At 41.7% G+C, this 23,003-nt stretch overlaps 1 protein-coding gene across 2 annotated transcripts in view; it reads left to right on the forward strand.

Moving 5' to 3' along the window:
- Positions 1 to 407: 407 nt before the first annotated feature.
- The window catches only part of LOC109982959 (MAM domain-containing glycosylphosphatidylinositol anchor protein 2), a 189,012-nt gene continuing 166,416 nt past the window's right edge, over positions 408 to 23,003 (forward strand). For both annotated transcript variants that reach the window (XM_065963663.1, XM_065963664.1), the window contains exon 1: positions 408 to 2,532. In XM_065963663.1, coding sequence (XP_065819735.1) covers positions 2,460 to 2,532 — 73 coding nt within the window. In that variant the 5' untranslated portion in view covers positions 408 to 2,459. The remainder of the gene's footprint in view (positions 2,533 to 23,003) is intronic.

Consider the following 23,003-nt stretch of genomic DNA (forward strand, 5'->3'; position numbering starts at 1 on the left):
AATTTAATAATCAAATATCTGGCACATATATTCCCACACAGAGAGACTGATGGGACAGCGAGAGTTAAACATTCAGAATGAATGAGTTGATAGAGCTATAGAGCTCTCAACTTCACACACCTTGAGACAAAGTACGGGCAGGTATGGCCAGAAAATAAGATCTGAAACATGTTAAATACCACAGCCTCTATCTTCACAGCACCACTCCAATGTTCAAGGCCATCACACTAATGACAGTATAAAAGGGATGGACAAGATTAATCATTTATATCTTAAGATTAAATTTAGAATAGCATATATAAAATATTTACTCCCCCAAATTATTTTTACTCCCCAGTTCCACTGAGGTCCTTACTGTATCTTAGGATCAGATATTAACTTCTCAGCAGAATGACAATGATCAAAATCTCACGAGGCAATTAAATACTCGTGATGTAATCTTTATTTCCATTTTAAACAGTCTGCCTATTACAGTCAAAGTTATAGCCTGGTCACAAACTGGGTATAACCCCCCCATGACTCCATGATTATGGATAGATTTAATGGTGTCCTGTAGAGGGCGCCAAACTACCCAATGTAGCTCCAACAGTCACTCCAGATGGTCTCCAACTGCACTTGTAAGCTTCATATATGATGAACATTCTCCTTAATACAGTAAGTTTCCTTGACATCAATGAGAAACCTTCAGAAACAAAGCTGTGTTATTCTTCAGCAGGAATCACTGCTCACTGACAATCATGCTCAAAAAATACATTATCTTCTCTAAAAGGCAAAATATGATGTTAATTACTTCCAATTAAAGGAAACTGTGTTGCTAGGAAACAGCTGCAGTCCAAGTTTAAGATCCCAACAGTATTGATATAACTAAACACTGAAGTGAGATATAAAATAAAGTGAACATTCACAGAATAGAGCCACTTTGAGTACACTTCTATTAGTCAGTCCGGTGCTTTGAGGGCAATGCTGAGGTAAACCTTGAGGTCAGAGCTGTAACTTTTGCATGTCTTTAATTTGAGTATTTCTGGTCACTATATGTGGGTGAATTGGACTTAATGAAATGGATTTTCCACTTTTTGCAAGAGCTCTCTGGAAGTGCCAGTAGGGCCCCTGAAGGCGTACTGGGACCCCAGTTGGGAGCCAGTTGGGAGCCAGTTGAGAGCCAGTTAGCTGAACCTCTAGAAAACATTTAAATGTCCATATCCAAATGTTGCAAAAAAAAAAAAAAAGTTGAAACACAGTTTTCCCTTTTTGCAGCCCTATAGGAGCAGTGTTTGCTCGAGACTAACACAGACATCTTTCTGTTTCAAACCAAAAAAGTGTGATGCAGTAGATGAATGCTACATGACAGACAGCAGCTCATCCTGCCTGTCTGATAAAGGAGGCACGGTGAAACATGAGCAGACAGGAAGAGAGACTGTGTGTTTGGTGTTGATTGCAAAGGTCTGTCAGCGCTCGATCTCCTGAATTCCAATGCTTCCCCTCTCTCTCTCTCTCTCTCTCTCTCTCTCAGCTTCCAGCAGCTGCGCCTCTCATGCCTTCTTTCCTGACGCTGAGCGAAGCCTCCCATACAGATGAGCGCTTGAAGCCACGCACCTCTTGACGTAGCCACAGACCGGTTTTGCGGTGCCACTCGGTTTTCCGTAGCACGTATTGCGCAACGTGACTGCTCCACTGGCTGCACGGTGGGCACATCCGGCTCCCACCGTTGCGTGAAATCGTTACAAGGTGTTTTCATAACGCCGAGAAAACAGCGGGCATCACCAAGGAACTGTGAAGAAACCCATCCGCTATAGGACACTTCCCTCCGTCATCGCCACCGGGTGAGATGAGTCGAGCGCGCGGCGTCGAGGTGCAGTCGTGATGTGACTGTGTGAGCGCACGAGCCTCTACCACAGCAGACTCCCGGAAGGTGAATACGGTGTGAATTTGTGGGTGTTTTTGTGAAGCGGAGGTGATGGCATCGTTTGGCAGCAGGAAGTCAACGCAGCATCAGCGGCGCGAGCCCTGACCACAGCTGGATTTCGGGAGCTATGCACGCGGGAACCGAGCCTCCATCTGCCTATAGTCGACAGTATCAGGGCGCTCCTTCGGTTTGGAGCCTCGGGGGTCCTCGCTAAAGTCAAGGCACAGTCAGTATCACAGAAGGGCGCCCACCTAAAGTCAAGGAGGAGTTTCTATTTGCTGTAAGGCCGGGCTCTCTGCAGCCCACTCCCCGCATCCTCAAGCGTCGTCTCTCTGACGCGAGTGCTCCGCGCTCTGACTCCATGGCAGTGGACATCAAAACCATCAATACCTGAGTGTGTTTGCCTCCTGCAACCATAAATACCTTTACATTGAAGAGTTCATTTAGTCGAAGTGTTGATTTGGATCAGTTGCTGTGCCTATGCACCTCAGTTACACCGCCCCGGAAAGGACTTCTTGCCATTGAGAGCTGGATATGCAGAGATTAACGTGAGAGGATGGATCTAATTATCTGTGTTTGGGGGCTGCTGTCGCTCATCGTGGAGGGCATCCGTTGCCAGGGAGTGTACGGTGAGTGTGTGCATTCTGCATCCTGCTGAAAAGCAAATGTGATCATGACCTTGTAAAAACAGTGGCGACTCTTAAATCAACACTTATTCCCGTGGAAGAAAATAAGTGCAACATTCACGCATAGGGGGGGGTGCCAGTTCATGTCTGAAGCCATGTTTAAGTGAGGGGCTCTAACTGTCGTCAGCGACCCTGAGGTTACACAGCAGATCGCATCTGAAGCCAATAATGCACAGCCCCCTTTTCTTATCCAATCCGTCATCCATCAGTCTATGAGGGGGCTAAAATTAGTATTCTACCTTCCTACTTTTATTACACCAGAACCTACTGGATTTCCCAGTCTGGCCACCTACATACATGTTATTTATTTATAATCATTGGAAAGGTCGGCATGGCTCTTGTCTTACAATAGGCCGAATGTATCTTTAAATGTCATATGGACAGTAATATGTTGAGCAGTGGCATTTATGCAAAGGCATGAAAAATGATCATCTGTCTGAGCCTCTCTCCCTCTTACTCCCTTCCTTACACACACACACAAAAAAAAAAATGACAAGCACACATTTCTGTCTGTTTGTGCAACCAGTGGCACAGATGATGTCTCGTATGAGTTGTCATCCTCGCAGCAGCCAGCAGCAGCGTGTTTTGTGGAGAAATAAAGATTTGTGTGAACTAACATTGGGTCACGCAGGGAACCTTGGGGTGCTCAGCCCTGACCTCTTGGTAGTGACCAAAACACAGGGAGAATGTGAGGTCAAGTTGTAGGGTGGTGGTTGGAGCATCAGAGGCTGTTGCCGAGCACTAAAAAAGATCTGTGTTACTGTGTGTGTGTGTGCGTGTGTGTGTGTGTGTGTGTGTGTGTGTGTGTGTGTGTAGAGATGATATAGCAATGAAAGGTTACTGTGAGCATGTCATGGGGTTGCATCCGACCAATGATGCACAGGGATTTTATCTCTTTCTTTTTGCTCGAGACGGAGAAGGTAAATAGGATAATAAATCACATCAGATGTTGAGGCCACTGCTGCATGACTGCTCATATATGTGCAGCGTTACTCATATTACCACAATTCTCCTTTAAACACCTGTTGCAGGGATAATTTACCTTTATTTGTACCTCATTTGCAACCCTCAAAACATTCGCTGGCAGTGTAAGACTTGTACGTAGGTTTGTTTGGAGTTCTCCAGCTTCGCTTTAAGCCTGAGGGCACAACCACTCATCAAATATTGATGTCTAAAGAAATCATTGTCGATCTCCTTATCCACCGAATCAGCATCTCCAAGATGTACACATAGTCAGCGGAGACGTGCATAAAGCTAAACATCAAAACTGATCACATGAATGTCAGATCAAACGCTGCAGATTCTTGGTGCGAGCAAGCTGTCCATTCTGCTGCATGTATGGGTGCAGATGAAGATGCAAGCTCATTAGAGGGAGTCATATATCCCACAATGCCTTATGTGGAGTGGAGCTGCCATATAGAGAGTTGTAGCATGTGGGGACTAGTATAGCGGCAGCAGAAGAAGAGAGAGAAGCAGATGTAGCAGATGGAATTGTTTGAGCATTAAACTGTCAATGTTTGCGCGTGTATGTTGTGCAGAATGAAAATTCCCTCGAGCACAGTCGGATCACTACAGTGTTTTTTTTTTGTGTGTGTCACTACTTCTGAAGATGTAAAGAGGTTTATGAACTCAAACTTGAAACTCATACTCTTTTAAATCAGCCTGTATGTTCCTCATGTTTAAAGCATGTTCCTCTCCAGGGAGGTGCCCTGAATGAAAATGTATTGACAGGGTTCAAAAGTCAACATTTATTATTGAAAGTGTCAAAACATTAGCATGCCTGTTGTGTTTCCTTCTCAGTTGTATTCAGCAAAGGTTGTGACACGTGAAGGACTAAGGGTCAGGAAAATTGAGTATTGTTCGCCACAGCTGAAAGGCAGTGGGTGTGTGACTGAATGAAATGAGGGCTGCAAAAAGGAGAACATATAAAGGTGCTGGTAACTTTAGAGGGGGAAACTTGTGAAACTTCACAAGAGGTTTTATAGAAGTCAAGCTCTGAAATCTTTGAGTTTATTCAATCTCTGTAAAGGGAGTTCATGAAGATTTTAATATTGTTATTTTTTAAAGTCAATCTGTAGTTATATATTCAGTCCCTTTTGGTCAGCTTTTTTGGTTCCCGATTTTCAAATTGACCCCTGAGCAGATGGATTGGACAGTTTGCGAAAATGAGACTTTCTCCCATTATTTTCATCTGAGAGCATTGGTACGCGTGATCACACAGAATAAATGGTGGAATCATGATGTAGTAATGAAGAAATCACATACTAGTCTGTTAAGTGGTGCTGCCAGAGTCATTAAAGAGGATTGATGAAGGCTAGTCATCCCTCCATGACTCCAGGCCACAGAGGGGGGAAAAGGAGAAGCACCACTAAAAGTACAACATCTGCTCCACTCTTTCTCTCTTCCTTGTCTTTTACTCTGTTTAAGTGTGTCTCTCCTTTCTCATCACTTTCACCACACACACACTCACACTCTTCTCCAGGAGATTGCTCTATTACCTTTACCTTTGCTTGTCTTCGTATAGGCCAGTTGCTGCTCGTCCAACAAAGCAAAGTGAAGCTTGTACAAAGCTGCTAAACATTCCCAAATGACATTTATTTCTAATGTTCTTTTTGACAACCAAAGTGCACTGCATGCACATATCAAACAGCCACAATGGAACATGACTCTTGTGATAGCGTGGAGACGTTTCACCGCTTGTACCGCCTTCAGTATGTTCCCTTTGCATCAAAGTCAGTCAGCGACAATCTCCAATGGGATGTGCAGATGTTCCTGATCTCATTTCATGTTATACTACTGAAGAGGAAAAGTTCCCTACTGCGTTTTCTCCCATCCTACTTTTACCTCTCTCTCTCTCTCTCTCTCTCTCTCTCTCTCTCTCTCTCTCTCTCTCTCCATCTCTTGCTCCCTCCCTCTCGTTTGCATTGATGTCCAACCAATTGCTGGGGTTTCTTTTCATGAGCCCCGGTTCAGACGCTCTGGCTTCTAAGCTATGCAAATGCATTCTGCCAGTGAAACTAAAGCCGCCTTTGTTGGTTCTCAGAGGCCTCCTCCACAGAGTCCTTCATCATTCCCTTGGATCGGGACCCTCACATTTCCCACCGTAATGAGACTACGGATAACTCTATCTCTTCTCCTCCCTCCCACTCTCAGTCCTTATTGCCCTGCCTGTCTTTCTCCTTTGCCTGTCTCTCCCTCTGCTTGTCTTCCCCTTCATCCCCCCAGAGAAAATACCAGAGGATGGACATATAGACTATATGCTTCAATCAGAGATGGGTAGGGATATACAGCTCGGCAGAAGTAATTTGTTGCAGGGTGAAATGTACAGCAGGGATTTCAACGTATCTCTGGGCGGGGCTTCATATAGCACCAACTTAATCATACCGAATGTCAGTTCTCTTTGGGCTGACTCCTCTGAGACTGGCTCTGAATAAACCCCTCAGAGAAAATGTTTCAACTTAAAGTCTGAGGTAGTCCTGCTGTGCTCCTTGTTAACTGGCTAATCATTGACAGTGTTACTTCACTACTCTTGTACAGTGCGATTAAGGGGAAACGTCTGTTTTTCTGGGTGGTGAACTTTGGTTACCAGACTAAAGACTTTCACTCCAAGTTAAAATGAGTACCTCAGCAAGTTTACATTCCCAAGACCTCTTATACTGTACCAACGCTGAGACACACCAGCATTCAAAGTAAATGTGACCTAAGCTAATTTGCTTCAATAATGGCCCCGTAGAGAAACTGCTCCTATGAGACCACCAAGGTCTGCTTGGGGTTTAAGGTAGGAGTAAGTGGATGCTTTGCCACAGCCCTGTAGCATCTCATGCAGAAAAATATGGTGCAATTTAACATTTGCATGATATGCAACATGGCTTTAAATTAAATCAAATGTGAGCCCATCTGCAGCAATATTGGTCCACTTGGAAGTGGGGTGATAGATGGGTCAAACAACCCAGGAGTTTATCCAATGGACAAGAGTTGAAGTCTTGTTGGAAACTAGAACAGAACTGATCTAATGATGTTTTTCCTTACCTCCTCCTTCTTCTTCTTTTTTTTGGGATTTGCATACAACCCTCCTATACCATAATGTATACCTAACCATAACCATGCTGTACTTGCTCCACCAAATAGGTGTGTTAGACAGGAATGAAACAGATTCTAGATGTGTGTATGATGGCAAACTCAACAACCGCGTGTGTCAGAATGAGATGTTTTGGCAAACCCTTGTTCAAAGCTTTGGTGTTTGACGGCCTACTTTGGGATTGTGTCTGAGGGACTTGGGGCGCCTGTTTAGCTCAGTCATTAAATCGGGCTTCTCATGTACTGATGTCATAGCCCTGAAGCTGTGGCCCCGTGGTTCGACTCCCATTCTGGACTATTTACCGCAACATCCCTGTTTCCAACTTTAACCACTGTCTTGACCTTTCATAGAGGCATTCAAAAAAAAGACCAAAAAATAATCTCGGCTCTGTGAGAGCCACATATTTTTTTCAAGGGTTAAAGAATGTGAAAGTAGAAGAGGAAACAGTATCCAGACTTAAAGAGATTCAATAAAACAGTGAATCTTACAATCAACACGTGGCATTTCCTTTCAATCTTCCTGCCTGATAAATGCTCACATCTTCAAACTTTAATCCTTTAACTTTGTAACAACGTCACTCTGTAATAAATCTTTCAGTCCAAGCCAAGTTAACCCTGATGACATCAGTATGACATCATTAGGGTTGTTTTCTTTTACTCCCGAGAGCTCCTCCTCAGCCAGAAATAGAGCTGTTATCACAAGCTGAGTCATACTTTTCACACGTGAAACCAGAGAAGTGTTCCTTTAATGATATATCTGTGACTCCTTGTTTAGCTAAGAGGACACGTTTCACATCATCATGCAAGGTTTTTGTAAATCTGTGTTTGTCTGACACTTTTCACTGGAAGTATGCCACTCTCATTTTTGCCCTCTCGTTGCCCCCTTGAGCTGTTCTGAAAGATGCAGCTGAGTCAAGTTTGGCAGTCGGCGATATAGAAAATGGAGCCGTAAGCTTTAGGGTTGTAAAAAGCATTGTCAACTTCTACAATGTCCTCTTCTCAGAAAATAAGCAATCTCATTTCTTTTTTGGTATGTATCGTTCAAAGCAGAGATGGAGTTGTGAGCTGCTGTGTTGAAGGAAATACATTATCCCGTATGGATGCTTTTCTTGATTTGTGTTCCAAACTAAAAAAAGAAGTTCAAAGTAGCTTTGACTCCTTTGCGCACATCATGAACAGCTTTAATACTTTACTCCTTCTACTTCAAGGATTTGGATAAGTTCAGGAACACAATTTACCTCTGGATCATTCAAGGCCAAATCCCCCATTGCAGCCCAAAGAAGCTTATTGTAACCTGGCTGGTTGCTTCAACTGTTAAGCCCACAGCCCTAAACCCTGGACCACTTGTCGTGCTATGTACAGGGCTGAGGACAGAAAAGCTGCTGCTAATGATCTTGTAGTCATTCATTCATTAAGGCCTGTTCTGGTGCATGACTGAACCACCCCCTTTGCCCTGGTTTATTTATAATCAAAAGTAATTCTGCAATTTTAATGAAGTCTTGTTCAGCCTCTAAGTCACACCTCCACTGACTCAGAAATGTTTTTTCCTCCTTTTGTCTCCTGACATTGTAATGAAGCGGCTATTTATCATGTGCATCATTATAAATAAGATTTACATCTTAAATGTCAACCTTGGTCCTGCTAATATTACCTTGTAAAGCTGCATGGTTTTTATCTGTAGTGTTTTTGTATCTTATAATTGTGTTAATTTCCTCATGTTGACAGACAAATGGTACACCTCCAAGAAATTATGGCCTCAATATATTGGTTTAAAATGCGAAACTGGTCAATTGTGCTGGTGATGCACGACTCAAAGTGGATGTAGATCTTTGTGATAATACTCTCATTAGGATCTAGCATTGCAATATTCCTCCCTTGTTTCTAATTTCAAAAGAAAATGGGGAAATTAAACATCAGGGCATAAACAGCAGTCACAGTATGACTGTGGAACTTTAATGTCATGTCATTGTTGTTGTTATTTGCCCTTTGTAGCAGATCTACTTAAGCCTAATGTTATCCTGAAGATGATTGAGATTGGCTTCAAGATGGACCGTCATAGACGCTATATTGTATCCTTGAGATGTTTGTAACGGGGGCTTCTTGTCAGCATTGGGGTCCAGCCAGGGAATTTGTGTAATGTCAGCCTCCACATATCATCCTCTCTGTCCTTTTATAACTTCTCTGTACTGCTCATATTGTGAATATAAAGATTGACATAAAGTAGTGGAGTACGAATTATTATAATACTTTACTATTGTGAAAAGATGGATAAAACAGCATAGAATAAAGATATTATAGTGAAAGTAACACAAAAACTACAGACAGAAAAAAGGGGCGCAAACTCTCAAATACTTATTAGCCCTGATGCTGTTGGAGCAGTTTAAATTTTGTAGCATGAATATTTGGAGATTTAAATCCAAACCACGTTTGCAGTCGCTCCAAGACTTAATTTCTGGGGTAAAGACTTACTGAAGAAAAATGAGAATCATAATTAAGACAATAGAGTGTAAAGCCCACAGGCTTAAGCATGATCCCCTCATTTGAGTCAGAGCTCTGCTTTGTATTCCACTCTGAGTTTTACATTTTTTCCTAATTTATAACCACTCGTTCATTAACATTATCATGTGTGTGCTGTGCTTTGGCTAAAATGCTCCTTCCTTGATGTGTTTAGTGAATCCCTCTGGCTCCCGACTCTCCTTTTTGTCCCAAACTCATATAGGGCTTTCACAAACTCCTGATATTTGCCGGGGGAGCTGTATGTGCGCACTCAAACAGCCAAATTTTTCACTCTTGCCCCTAGTATTTTTTCCACAGCAAGTCTGATTGAGCTGATGTGAGAACGCAGCAGGATATTATCCGGAGAATTCACCTCGAGCCAATGGGAGGGGGGAATGACGTTTATATACAGTGAACAGCCAGGTCCGGAGAATATCCAGAGCAGTCCTCCTGAAGTTATTTAGATATTTTCAGGAGTTGATATGTGAAAACTGCAATACTCTCAATATGCTGTTGTGCTGTTTGCATTAAATACAGTTATGTGTGCTTTCACATACTTTATTCTGTATGTGAATAAACATATCATATCATGCCAGAACGAGGCATGCAGCGGTTCATTTCCTGTAAAGATGGGAGCAGACCAGATTCCCATCACCCAGGTTTATAATGTGTGCTTGAAGAGAAGAAACAGATAAATGTATTCATTTTGAGAGGCAGAGAGAGACAGGCTTATGTTCTTTTACCTGGTTTATTGCTAACAGCAAATTAAGGGCTGATTAATATGTTACTTAACTGGGTTTAAAAACTCCCTTTTTTAAATTGAAGATTCTCAAGGTTTCAAATCCTTTCATAAACTCAATCGTTCATTAATGATTAGCTGGCATTATATAAGCTATTAATACATGCATTAGATCAAGATGAGTCATTGATGACTCATTAGTTTTGCTTTGAAAAACATCCACAGAATAACGTCATAAAGTGTTGCATCTATTTTTCTTAATGCAGGATTAGCTGCCGGGATGGATCCTTTTTAGTGCCTGTGTTGTGTTTCCGTATCTCCAGTTATCATTTCCATGATTGGCATCACTTCAAATCACAGAGAATTAAACATGCTAGCCCGCTTCAAAGTGACGCATGAGATGAAAGGCCCTCATTGAATATGAATGTCTCCTCCTGTCTTGCCTTACGCTTTTCAGTCAATTGAATTGTCTTTATTAAGCCAAACTGGCAGCACCCACATTAACACACAAAGTACAAATCACTGAGCAATCCCAATAGGTAGCTGACATGAGCAACAGGGCGCCTTTTAGCTGCACTGTGGAGGAACTAAAGGAAAAAAAAAAAAAAGAAGCCTGGAGAGATTTTGTGCGCTGTGGCACCCGCAAGAGGCTAATGCCAACCTTCAACTATGTCACTTCAGCCCACACAGGCATCCTAAGTGCTGCTCCTGTGAAGTGATGTCTGTTGTCATGGTGACAGTATGTGAGCCTGGCATTGCACATCCTCCGACTTCCCTGTTGCCTTGCTCCTCCCCTCCCTTCCATCCTTTCCCTCGCTGCCTACCCACTCGCTCATTCTCTCCTTCCCTTCAGATGCCAGGAAATCAATCGCTGAAACAAATGTGAAGTGATTGCAGAAACGCAAGCTGCTAGCAGCAGCTTTACAATTGCGCACAAGAGCAGATGAGATTGCTGTGAGGTGGGGAGGGGAGGGGGTGACAAGGTTGGGGTTGGGTGGGGGGGGGTGAATTTGTCTCGTCAAACATAACCACCATTTCATTGCTGTGAGGAGACGGCAGGAAGGGGCCTACTTAGCAGTGTAGCGAGTAATGCTTTAGCTTCTCTTACACGCAGAAACAGTGTTAAAATAAATGTGTTGACAATGAAGCCGTTTGTACTGGGAGCCACTTAGAGATAGCCTGCATTTGACTACCACCGTGTCCATACCTCCTAGCCCTCTGTAGCCTCAAAAATAAACACACTTCCATCCTGTATCTGTGTCCTCCTCTCTTTGAAATCTAGTCATTCCCCCCCGTCTGCAGAAAGAGTGTGAGACTGTTTCTCTGCAGAGGCACTGTGAAATTTTTAACCTAGATGAGCATGCACTTTGTGTGCATGTGGGTGCGCTCCTTTTCTACGTGCATGCGTGCTTTTTCTTCTATCTAGGGCAATGCTTTGCTGAGATTTTAATTTTGCAACGTGATTTATCACACATCAGCCTTTCTGAGTGAGCCTCATCACAGATGCTTAACGTGCCTCAAAGTGCCTGCGAACATGTGATGCAGTCATTACGTGCGCTCCACACTTTCACTTTCACTTACTGAACCTCCCTCCCTTTTTAAAAGGATATGTTAACTATGACTGAGCCCTGTATCACTTAGCTCTTGTGTATCCCCCAATAGTCCCTGAAAAAAAAACGTATTCTTCTAACAGGAATTCACATTGTTATAGCTAATCTCTTTAGCGTCATGCTCTCTTCATCTCCCCGCCAGACACAGTATATCCCAGAGGCTGTTGCACCCAAGGGGATAACCTCAAGCCGTGCGCTGCCGGTTGATGGCTTCCTATGGCAAAGCAAGTAGAGTTATCTGGGGTAGGCACAGCTCTTCTCCACAGAGACTTCACTAAGTGGAAGAAGGAATTGTGGAGCAAGATTGAATGCAGATGTAGGCGTTTCCCGCCCATTTCTGATGGTTTGCCATCTGCTTTTTTTCTCTCTCTATTGAGGCTGCTTCAGCAAGTCTTAACACTTTTTAACCTGGAGCTACAAGTGTTCACTCAAGGTGTGTAGGATTTATCTCATCGAAGTAGCCACAAATCATCTTCTTTGGCAAATGAACTCAGTCTAATCAGAGAGAACAACTCAATTCCTGCTGTGTAGACTCTCCTCGGAGTCTGGTGCATCATTTCAGATGCATGCTTTGGCCCTCAGTTATTAGCAATCCAATCTAGCTCCTAACCCCGGCTGTGTGTGTCTGCACAGCATGAGGTGTGCTTCCTTTTTGGAGAGCTTCTTCCTCGCCACAAACTGCAGAAGAGTCAGCCCACGCTTTCTCTTGATTTGGTTCACTCTCCCCTGGCCTCAACAAAAGCTGGCATCAACTATTCATGGCACAGATTTCTTTTCCTCAAGCAAGGTTGCTTCTTCTTTTTTTGTCCGGATGATTTTATATTAATAGGCAAATTAATGTATTTCTATGACGCACTTACAGTAACAAGAGCTTTACAAAACGAAGACTTTGCATATCATCTCGAGTCAAATGGCTGATTAATTCAAATTTTCAGTTTCATGATGAAATTGAGTTATAAGAGGGATGGTTTGGAAATCTGATGCTTATCCTTGATAGATTTGTATTTGATCACGTATTGTTATATTGTGTGTATTGCAATGAAGTACTACTTTTTTAAGGATCATTTATACCAGAGCACGAAATGCGGGATCATGATAAAACAACATTATTCATTTGAAAACGTCGATAAGCGAGGGTTGGTCAAGTTAAAGACATGACCAAGAAATTAGATTTGTTTACACGTGCAAAAATTCTTTAATTAAATTGAACTCTGAACAATTTGGGATTCCAACTTCACTGATGTCATGGACGCTAAATAAAATGATCAAATTATGATGTGTGTGTACATCAAGCAGCAACCTCTGGTCTTCAAAAATGAAGCGACTGCTACGTTTTTATTTTATGAACAATACGTGTTATCCACAGCTGAAATAATCGACAGGTGGTCGCGATCTAACTGTTTGTCAAGAGGCTTAAAACCTGCCTCAGCCTGCCGTTAGGTTGACTGAAAGTTGGGGTGAATCAGCATTTCCAGCATGGCAGCTGCTGCCGATACTTTGTTGCTTCATTAATATTAATATTTACAGTTAATGGTGTACATGAATAAAGAGTTTCATCAGAAAAAAAAACATTCTGACATGCACAGAGCTGTCCTGCTGGTCTTATCTGTCTGAATTAGCAGAAAAATAAGCTGCTCCTTCCTGTTAACTTGCATAAAAAATGTGCACAACTAGTGAGAAATTGATCACTGTTTTCCTCTGGAGTGATCCATTTCAAACAGAACTCAAGCCTCGCTGTGTGTATATGTCCCTTATTATTTTCTGTCTCCAAGAAATATCATAGTAATTTCAGAGCTCTTTGGGGCAGGGCAGGACTACATAAAAACGAATTCGAAGCGTGAAGAACATGCAGGGCCCTATTTGAGTAAACTGCGTTGGCGAATGGCGTTTTGTTGCTTATCCTGCTATATTTTGGGATTAGCGCAGCGCACATTCTGTCGCAGAGCCTTGCGCAGAGCACGAAGAGGATGGATTTTGTGGCTTGATGATACACACTGTAGGTGTGTTTTGGGTATAGCATGAATCACACCAAACAGAGTGTCAGCTCTCATTCCCCTGCAGGCAAGATGCACCTGCAGCCTGGCATGTTGCTATTTACACATCAAATTCTGTTTTTATTCAGAGATAGACCGAACTCCAACCAGCTCATTTGACTTCTCTGCTGTCATTATGCCCATGAACACACAACACACACAACACAGTGTATGAAATCTGTTGATGGCAGAAGTTACGTTTCGCTGAATTATTCCCACAACCTCAGGAAAGATTAGAAATACATGGTTAATATTTCCTGGTAGAAAATATCTTTCTGTTATATTATCTACATTAAACTATTATTCTATTCCATTCTAACAATAGAAACTGATAAGACAACCTTTGCCATTTGCTTTAAATAATGTGTCCTGAATTTGAAGGAAACATTTTTCACACGTACACATGTGCACACGGAGCAACAAACTCAGTAGTCCTTTTCACTCTTCTTCAATGTCAGTGAGATGTGTTTCATGTTAAGATGACGCGAGCCTGAAGCAGGCCTCATCAAATGCCACATTCGCAGCTCCAGCTGACCTCCTACCCTTTTCATGATTTTCGCCTCTCCCCGTTTCCCTCCATTTTATCTCCCTGTGTTGGCTCCCTGCTTTGCCCTTACCTTGCTTTTTTCCCTTGCATGCATTTTTATTATTGCTCCCTCAGTTGTTGGTGTGTTCCTCCATTGAAGGCATAATGTCTGAGCATTTAAGATATCTTACCAATAAGGAAAAGGAAGCTTTGGCCTCTCCTTTGATCCTCCATTTGTGTGATTACCTTAAGTCAGTTTTTCCAAAGATGTCTCAGTACAGAGTTTATATTTGTCTGCTCTGAGATTTTAATTATAGGTCTCTGGGCTCTGCAGAGAAGCTTTCCTGAAAGGTTACTTTTTCTTGAGCAAACAGCTAGACTTGCTTTAGATTTTTATCCTCCAAACTCAATTGTCGGTGAGGTTGATTTTGTGAAATTGCAGGTCAATAGTGGCTATAAAGCTGCTCGTTTGGGGACTGATGTGTCCTAAGTCCTTAAGAATCAAAATAACATTTGTATTTATTCACTGAATACATGCATTACTCCTCTTGCCTTAGGGCAGTTGTCTGTGTAGAGACCCTGGGAGGACGGAAATACAAAGAAATGGGGACGCCAGTTTAGCTTAGCTGACAGCGAGCCTCCGGTGTAAAGATGCTATAGTGATTGATGCATCCACAGGTTTGACTCCAAGCATTGGCCCTTTCTACCCCACTGTCTCACCCCCACATTTCCTCTCTTTTTAGCTGTCTTATCTAATACAGGCAAAAAGAACAACATTTACAAAAAAATAAGAAAAATCTACAATTCTGCAATTCATTTAGCCGACACCTTTATCCAAAGCGGCGTAAATCAGAGAGTAAGTACAACAGAAGCAATAATCTAGAAAGGAGGAAACATCAGTAAGTGCCAACGGACAGCGTTAAGTCTGATCAGACACAGGTCCTGACAGGCATTTTTATTAATAATAGTTAATATATCATCATCAACTACAATATTGACAGCTGCTAATGATAGTTGTAATCAACATTAAAACCATCCAATATGATGATGATCATCATCATCATCAATATCATTTAGTGCATAGGTGTTCATGAAATAGTTTGGTCTTTAGCTTTTTTCTTAAAGGTGCAAAGGGATTCTGCAGAGTTTGGTAGTTCGTTCGTCCAACTAGGGGAGAAGAGAGCTTCAGACTTACCGGGCCTTGTTGTGAAGGTTGGATCAGACACCTTCCATTGGCAGAGCGTGAAGGGAGTGTAGACCTGGATGAGAGAGTTTAGGTGAGGAGGGGCTGATTTTGTGGCTGTTTTGTAAGTGCGCTGCAGGGTTTAAAATTTGATGCATGCAGTAACTGGGAGCAAGTGGAGAGAGATGTACAGGGGAGTGACTCTTTTTTGGGTATAGTTGAAGACCAGTTGCGCTGCCCTTTGGATCATCTGCAGGGGTTCGTTTGTTCATGCCAGTAAGGAGTTGCAATTGTCGATGCGAGATATCACAAGATCCTTTACGAGGAGCTGTGTAGAATATAGAATAATATAGAAAATGTGAAAGAAAAGAAAAGAAAAAAATCATACTTTTGTAGCCCATCCTGTCGCAGCAGAAGGCTGTGCACTATTAAGTCTGGTTCTGCTCAAAGATTCTACCTTTTAAAATGTAGTTTGTCCTTCTCACTGTTGTCAAGTTCTTGCTTATGCTGGAATAATTTTAGGTCCCTGTAAATAATATTACAAAAAATTAGAGTCTACACCAGCTTATGATACTTAGCTTGCCCAATTATTTTTAACAAAGACATTTTCAAAAACTTTACTTGTGGACAAATGACCCGAGATCTGGCCAAAGCTTTGAGCAGAATTATCCAAATTCCAACCTTTCAGACTGAATTTGTGATATTCATTGTGATAGTCATTGAATGAATTTCACCTATAGTGGCAAAAGTGATTTAACACTACACAAATATCTGACATTTATCAGTTTCACCGTGAAAACTGTGCCCCTTGCCATTTCAATCATGTTATTTAAAGAAATGAAAAATCTTGTATAATTAAAAATGTACCACAAAATCAATTCCAATGCAATACCTGGTGAAGTATGATTTCCCATTGGCCTTCAAATCCCTGTTTTAAGAGATGAGGAAAAAAATAAGGTTATTAACCTCTGTTGGAAGGAGTAAAGAAAAAAAAACAAGGTTGGAAATCATTAATTCCTGGGTGTTGTTTTTTAAATGAGTTAAGTTTCGGGGGTCTACGTGTTTGGTTTGCCGATGTGGGATCACGTAGTTATTAAAGTTTGTTGTTGGGGATATTAAACAGCAAGAAATCCCAGCTTTTCAGCAGAACAGAGGAGTTCAAAAACAGCTTTGAAATGCACCAATAAACCTCAACATATTAGTGGATCCGCAGGTCCTCTTGGCTCATCAGAAGAGCCCATGCAAATCCAGTAATAGCTTCGCTGAATGCATTAATAATGCTTTCCAAAGAGGTGGAACCTTGGTGCTGTTTCCATATTGCTATCCATATTTATATCATAAGCCACATATCAACACATGCTGATATTATTCATGAATTCCGGAGCAAGCGCTCCAGCAGAAGCAGAGTGAAATTTGGCTGTGCACCCTCTGCTTCGAGAGCCTACTGCAAGTGGGTGCCTTACATGTTGGTGTGTACGTGCCCCCCCCCCCCCAATGCACATTCAGAATGTGTGTATCTGTCTGTGTGTGTGTGTGTGGTGTGCATCCCCCCGTGGATTTCTGTGATGCTACCGAGGTAATTGGATGTGTGACGCCCACCAAAAATCCCCTTTAGCCCTGGGCAAGCGCTCTTTCAATCCCAGCATGCCTCTGTGGAAAGCACAACCCAAAGTAAGGCTTATTCTTTCAACTGGCAAACATCAAATGGTTCCCTGTTCTCTCCATCACAGCCTCCGTCTCTCTCTGCTGCGCTGTAGCATCAGAGGGAAAGCCCATTAACATGTTATGACATGACCGTACACATGCATCGCAGCCATCCAGAGACATACAGCTGGACATATACATCCTGCTCGCCACATAATTCAAGTTAATAACTTAACTTAACTCATTTTGAAACTATTCTGGATTTTGATTCTTCTGTTCTGGCTGATCCAGCTCTGCTCCTAAGTATCACGCATGTTTAATTATCCCTCGTGGGTGGTGATGTACCTAAATCCTGGCATGGTTTTGAGTTTTGAATCTTATTAACAACACTGTTTGGGACAGGAGAACAGCCAAGTTTCATCATTTTAAAAAAATGGCTGCCAGCTGATACAACTACATTAGCATGTTAATAACCAGGAGAATGAGTTAAGTGATTTGTATAGTGTCACATTATCATACTAAACATTGATTTAGACATGAGCTGCTATGTTTGGGGGGACAGATGAACAGTAATGAGATGCCATGTCAGGTTTGTACAGTTGAAATGTTTTCAGGGTCTGCAAATACACACATTTTCTATTGTCAAATAATCTGACAAATAAATTGTTATTTTAATGTCATAAAATAGTGAAAAATACTGGAACGATTTCCCAGAGCCATTATGGGTGTCTTTAAATGGCTTGTTTTGTCAAATCAGCAGTATATGACCCCTAACTTTTTATTTTTTGGATTGCTGCTAAGGAATTATTTCTTTTGTTTTTCTAATAATCTGTCAAAAACTTGTTTAGCAAATCAGTGATCCGTAATTCTAAACATGGTCAGTCAGGTCAGTTCAAGATGGAAGCCTTAAATTGTTTCTCTTGTCCTAGACATTTTTACAGATGTCTTGACTGCCTATAGCCAATAGATGACATCCAACATGTTTCAATTCATGACAATATTATTATATTTGCATCGCCACATTTGAAAAGCTGTAACCACTGATTGTCTGAAATCTGTGCATGATAAAAGACTTAATTAATGAATAAACAGAATAAAAAAGCCTTTATCATCATGATAATGATGTACAATAAGATTAAGAAATGCTTTCACCTTAAAGTGCAAAACATCAGTGAATCTACCATGAAGAACACACACACACTTCACGTTGTATAATGCAGAGTAATTATGAATATTACAAAGTAAAATGATTATCCCAAACTAGAGCATACATTACACTACATTACATACATACACTGGTAGAAAACTATTTTGCACTTTATACAACAAATGCTGTATGTAAATATTGCACTGGTAGAAATTGGATAATTACACAAAGGACAAAGCCTAAGTGACGTTGCCCATCTGTTACTGCAGGGGGCTTTGGAGTCCCATCAATGCCTGTTGCCATGCTGGAAGTGCTGTCTCAACCTAACTTTAGTCAACCTAACCACAGACTGAGAGCTGGAGCTGAGGCGGGTTTTCAGCCTCTTGACAAACCGTTACGCCGTGCCTGCCTGTCAATTAGTTTACCACATCAGCTTTGCTTTTCAACACCAGATATAAGATCTCTAGCGCCAGTTTAAAGTTTCCAGATTAACTTTGCCTCTCTCAGTTTATACATTTTTGATTTGCTGACTTTAACTCTATTGTCACATCATTTTAATGTATTAATCTGTCAAATACTTTAGATAATGACTGCTAACTTGCTTAACCAAGAATGTAACATATTAAACATTTACTATTTCTGCTAGTCAGCATGGTCTTGTCTCAAATATTCTAATTCGTACGAGTAGTACAGAATATATTTAGTCTTTCCTCTCCTTGCAGGAGTTGGTATTGATAATCCCTTGTGTATAATAGAAGCGATCAGTGATGTATCTTTAGCTCAGTGGGGCTATTTTTTTTATTTTTACTAGGATCCTTATTAATAATGTATGACAAAGAGGGGTCAGAATAAGGTTTCCTACTCAAGAGGATGCCTTGTTTAAAAGAGTTGATCTTAACCGCGGGTGAGTATTAAGTGACACACCTCACTAAACACGCACACACACACACGCACGCACGCACGCACACACACGCACGCACTAATGAGGACACAATTGATGATTTCTTGTTGAAAATATCACAAGCTCTGAAGCTACCAGCATCCGACATGTGTATGTGTCACTTGTTGTGTGTGAGCGTAAATGTGTGTCTGCAGGCATTTGTATGCATTGGACGCTGCAGGCTCTCTTGTTCCAGTGGTCTGACCTCCCGCTGAATCACACACTGCAGTGGGCGTGGGCAGAGAGAGATGGAGGAGGAAGTGAGGCAGGGGGTGGTGGGGGGGGGGGGGGTGTTATCTTTTTTTTTTTTCTTCCTTTTCACTTTCTTGTTTATCTTCTCTGATTTCTCTCTGGATATTTCTTTGACCTTGTTTTTGGAAGTTGCATAATATGTTGCTGGAGGTTTGGGCGCGGGGGCAAAGTGGGGCAGCAGGGGTTGGGGCGGGACACTGATCTAAACTGTGATGACAGCTCAGGCTCGCTCCCTCTCACCTCCTCCATGCTCTTGAGGCGAGGTGAGAGCGTGGCGACAGAAAAGAAAACCTCAAACACAACAGAGGATTTCGTCATCGCAGCAAACAGGGTTGACTCCCTGTGAGTGAATAAGGGAGCGCGCTCTGAACCGTGCAGTTCATTCACACATACACAGAAAAGGATCACACTTGCATGGGTTTGCTTTTTGCTCCTGTCTCTTGTGCTCTCTATCACACACACACACACACACATAGACACACACAAACACTCACAATAGAGAAAGGAAAACAAGAAGGGAAGGGCATCTGACTCATATCATCATCAAGAAGCTTGTTGCACACATTCCAAGGTTTGAAGCTTCATCAGAAGTAGGAGACGGTTGTGATGATAACATCTTTTGAAAGCTAGGAAGAGAACAGCCATAGGCTTAACTAACTACACTGTCAGATGACGTAAGAAACTCTATTAACTTGTGGCATAAATTTGCATCGTAAATATGTAGCTGATGACTGACATTTGAGCTGTTCGGCTTGATACAGGACAGAAATAGAATTAGGGTGCAGCAGATAGCACGGGATCCGACCTCGGTATTTATACGTTCCTTAAATGTACTAATAGTGAGTTGTACGACCTGCCATGTGACTGCTTATAAGGAACAAGTAAAGAGTTGATACTGTATCTGTTTCTGTCCAATTAAAGGAAGTGAAATGCTGATCAAGAAACAAGAAAGTTTGCCTGGCCCAGTGTTCATCACATGGACGCAAAAATCATTTTAATGTCCAGTTTAAATTTAGCCATAAAACAAAACGGTCCTGTTGTCTTAAAGGCAACATAAACTCCAAATGAAGAAAGACACACATAAATGTTAATGGATGCTACAGCATCTCTGTAATAATTAAATTCCAACTTTATTACAGACTCAAGGTCCAGTTAAAAGACAACAAAAGACATAAAATAAGACAGAATGAAAAGAACAAGTGTTTTACAAAAGCACAATAACACTTGTTAAATACACCTAGATTACTTTCTTTTCATCAGCTGTTTAGTCATGTCTCTTTAAACACCATTTAAACAACCACCGTCATGTTAAATCTTAGTGAAACCTGTTTCAGTCATGTTAAATCAACTGTGTGGTTAGGCTGTGGTGCGTTTTTTATTACATCACATTGTGTTGCGAGGCTAACCTGTTATCTAACGTGTGACACTTTGGACTGTTGATGCTACTACAGTATATCTGCTGTTTTTTTTTGACATTTTTTTTTCATAATCGAGGAAGCTGGCTTCTTCGATGGTAATGATGGGGTTAAAGTCAATATTTCACGGCATTTGGAAAGCAGGAAGTATGTTGGGAATCACTTTACTTGTACACACACTTTATGACAACTTAATGTAGCGCCTTTAAAAAACAAAATGCAAATTGACTTACAAAGAAACATAAAGCCAAAGACATGTTAATATGATTTATGTATGTATGTAGGTGGTGTGTCAACTGTATGTTAGTATAAAATCCCATCGCTGTATGTACATGAGCAGAAAACCAATGTAGAGATTTGTGTTAGGTGGGTATTACTCGACAGGATTAAGTTGATTTAAAGTAGATGTACTGTATATACTCGTATAAAGAAGAGGAAACCAGAGAGGCTTGTTCCTTCTGCCTCCTCAGTCCCCTTTATGCCTTCAATATAGCGCAGCATGTGTCTTTAACTCACTTACAGCTGTCCCTGGTGTGTCAAAAAAAATCCATCTCTGTGCAGAGTAACATTTTGGCCTGATCATTCCCTGCACTCTAGTCACACCTCTGGCTGATAAAGGCCAGTAGATCCTGAATTCATCACACACACGCTGAGTTAAGGTCAATCCTATTTATTACCATATATGCTTTACCTCAGGCCTCATTGAATGTATTTATAGTAAAGCCCTCTGTTAGCACAGTTTTATGTGACTCTACTTGTAAGTATTTCCCTAACATTTGCAAAGCTGTCTTCATAGTTTTCACAGCTTGTTTTTCAGTTTGTAATCCAAGCAGTCACAATGCAATTCATTTGCCTTCACCAGAAATCATAAAACAAAAACAAAAAAATACACAGTCTGTGTTGTTCCTCGCCTTTTGTCTTAAGTGCTGCTCTCCTCAGATATGTGCCCCCCCCCCCCCACACACACATACATATTGGCACCCTGAATAAAAGCTAAACACCCGGCGTTGTTAAAAAAGATAAAGAAGAAAATTAATGGGCCGTATTCTCGACTTGAAAAAGTAAAACGGCTGGATAACTAATCACTGCCGTTCACTGGAGTACACAAAGGGAAACGGTTACACATGCTGCACGGCGAAGCTTTTAAAACTTACTTAAGTCAACACACGTCAGGATCAAGAGATCAAGCTCTTGTGGTTATATGCTAAGTGTTCTTTGCAGTCTTTGAATGGATTTAGCCCTCGATTTGCATGCATTTGCAAGTAGGTGCCATGTTGTATTTGAGATCTGACGCTGATGTTGCTTTTTTGTGGATGGATACTCTCTAGATGGACTATTAATGGTTTTCTTTCATAGGTTTACGACTCCTCTTAATGCACTTACATCCCAACATTACCCTGTTGCTAACAGCAGTATGTCATCATGTGTGCTAATACACGGCCGCTGTGAATTCTTTATTGGTACACAGGGAATATGTCGGTGGATCTATTTACATAATGGAACGTCTTTTACGACGGGTTTCATTGGACACAGCTCCCCTTGGAAGGATGTTAACACGTTCTCCGGCTCCACAACATCATGCATGACGATGAAGCAGGAGGACATTTAAGGTTGTTACATATCAACTTTGATTTTACACGCAGTTATTCGATCACACAGTGCATCGTGGTCATGTTTTACCGTGTTTTTGTCTGAGCAGTGCAGACTCTAAATAATGAGAATCAGCTCTGCTTTTTCTCCCCATGCCGTGCCACAAACAAGCCGAGGATCCTACTACGCTCTCCTCATTTGTCGGTTTCATCGCGGGGTGCCAGCTCTTAAAAGAGAAAGGAATCTCTCGGCGGGGTAAAGGGTACATAGAGGGTACATGGAGCTCACTTAAGACAATGCCACCTTGTTGTTTTTGCTTTTACGGGGACAATAGGAAACCAGAGCAATGCAGGATGGTAATTTATAATGAGGTTTTTTAAATGGCTGCACATGATTCTCAGCAGCGGATGAAGTAAAAAGTCAATTTCCTGAACAATTAGCTCCTTGGTGACATTATGTAACCACTCAAAAAGAGAAGAAAAGAGAATCTCCATCAGCTCCTTGTCTATCTCCCTCTAAACCCAGAGCTTATTTCCTCCTCCTGGTTGGCTTGACTTCCCCCCCTGATCATTTCCTGTTTCTTTTTTATTATCCAAAAGCCAAGGTGCACAATGTAAGCGATGGCTCCTTTGACTGCCATTCTGAGGGAAGTCTTAGCAAGCGCACTGAGAGGAGAGGAGGCTCAGCGGGGAGAAGATTAAATTATCTCCTTTGAAGGTGTGCTGCCGCTTTCATGAGACAGAGGCCATTATTAATATGCGG

This window comes from Labrus bergylta, chromosome 15 (genome assembly GCF_963930695.1).
Source record: "Labrus bergylta chromosome 15, fLabBer1.1, whole genome shotgun sequence".
In the NCBI taxonomy this organism is placed as follows: Eukaryota; Metazoa; Chordata; class Actinopteri; order Labriformes; family Labridae; genus Labrus; species Labrus bergylta.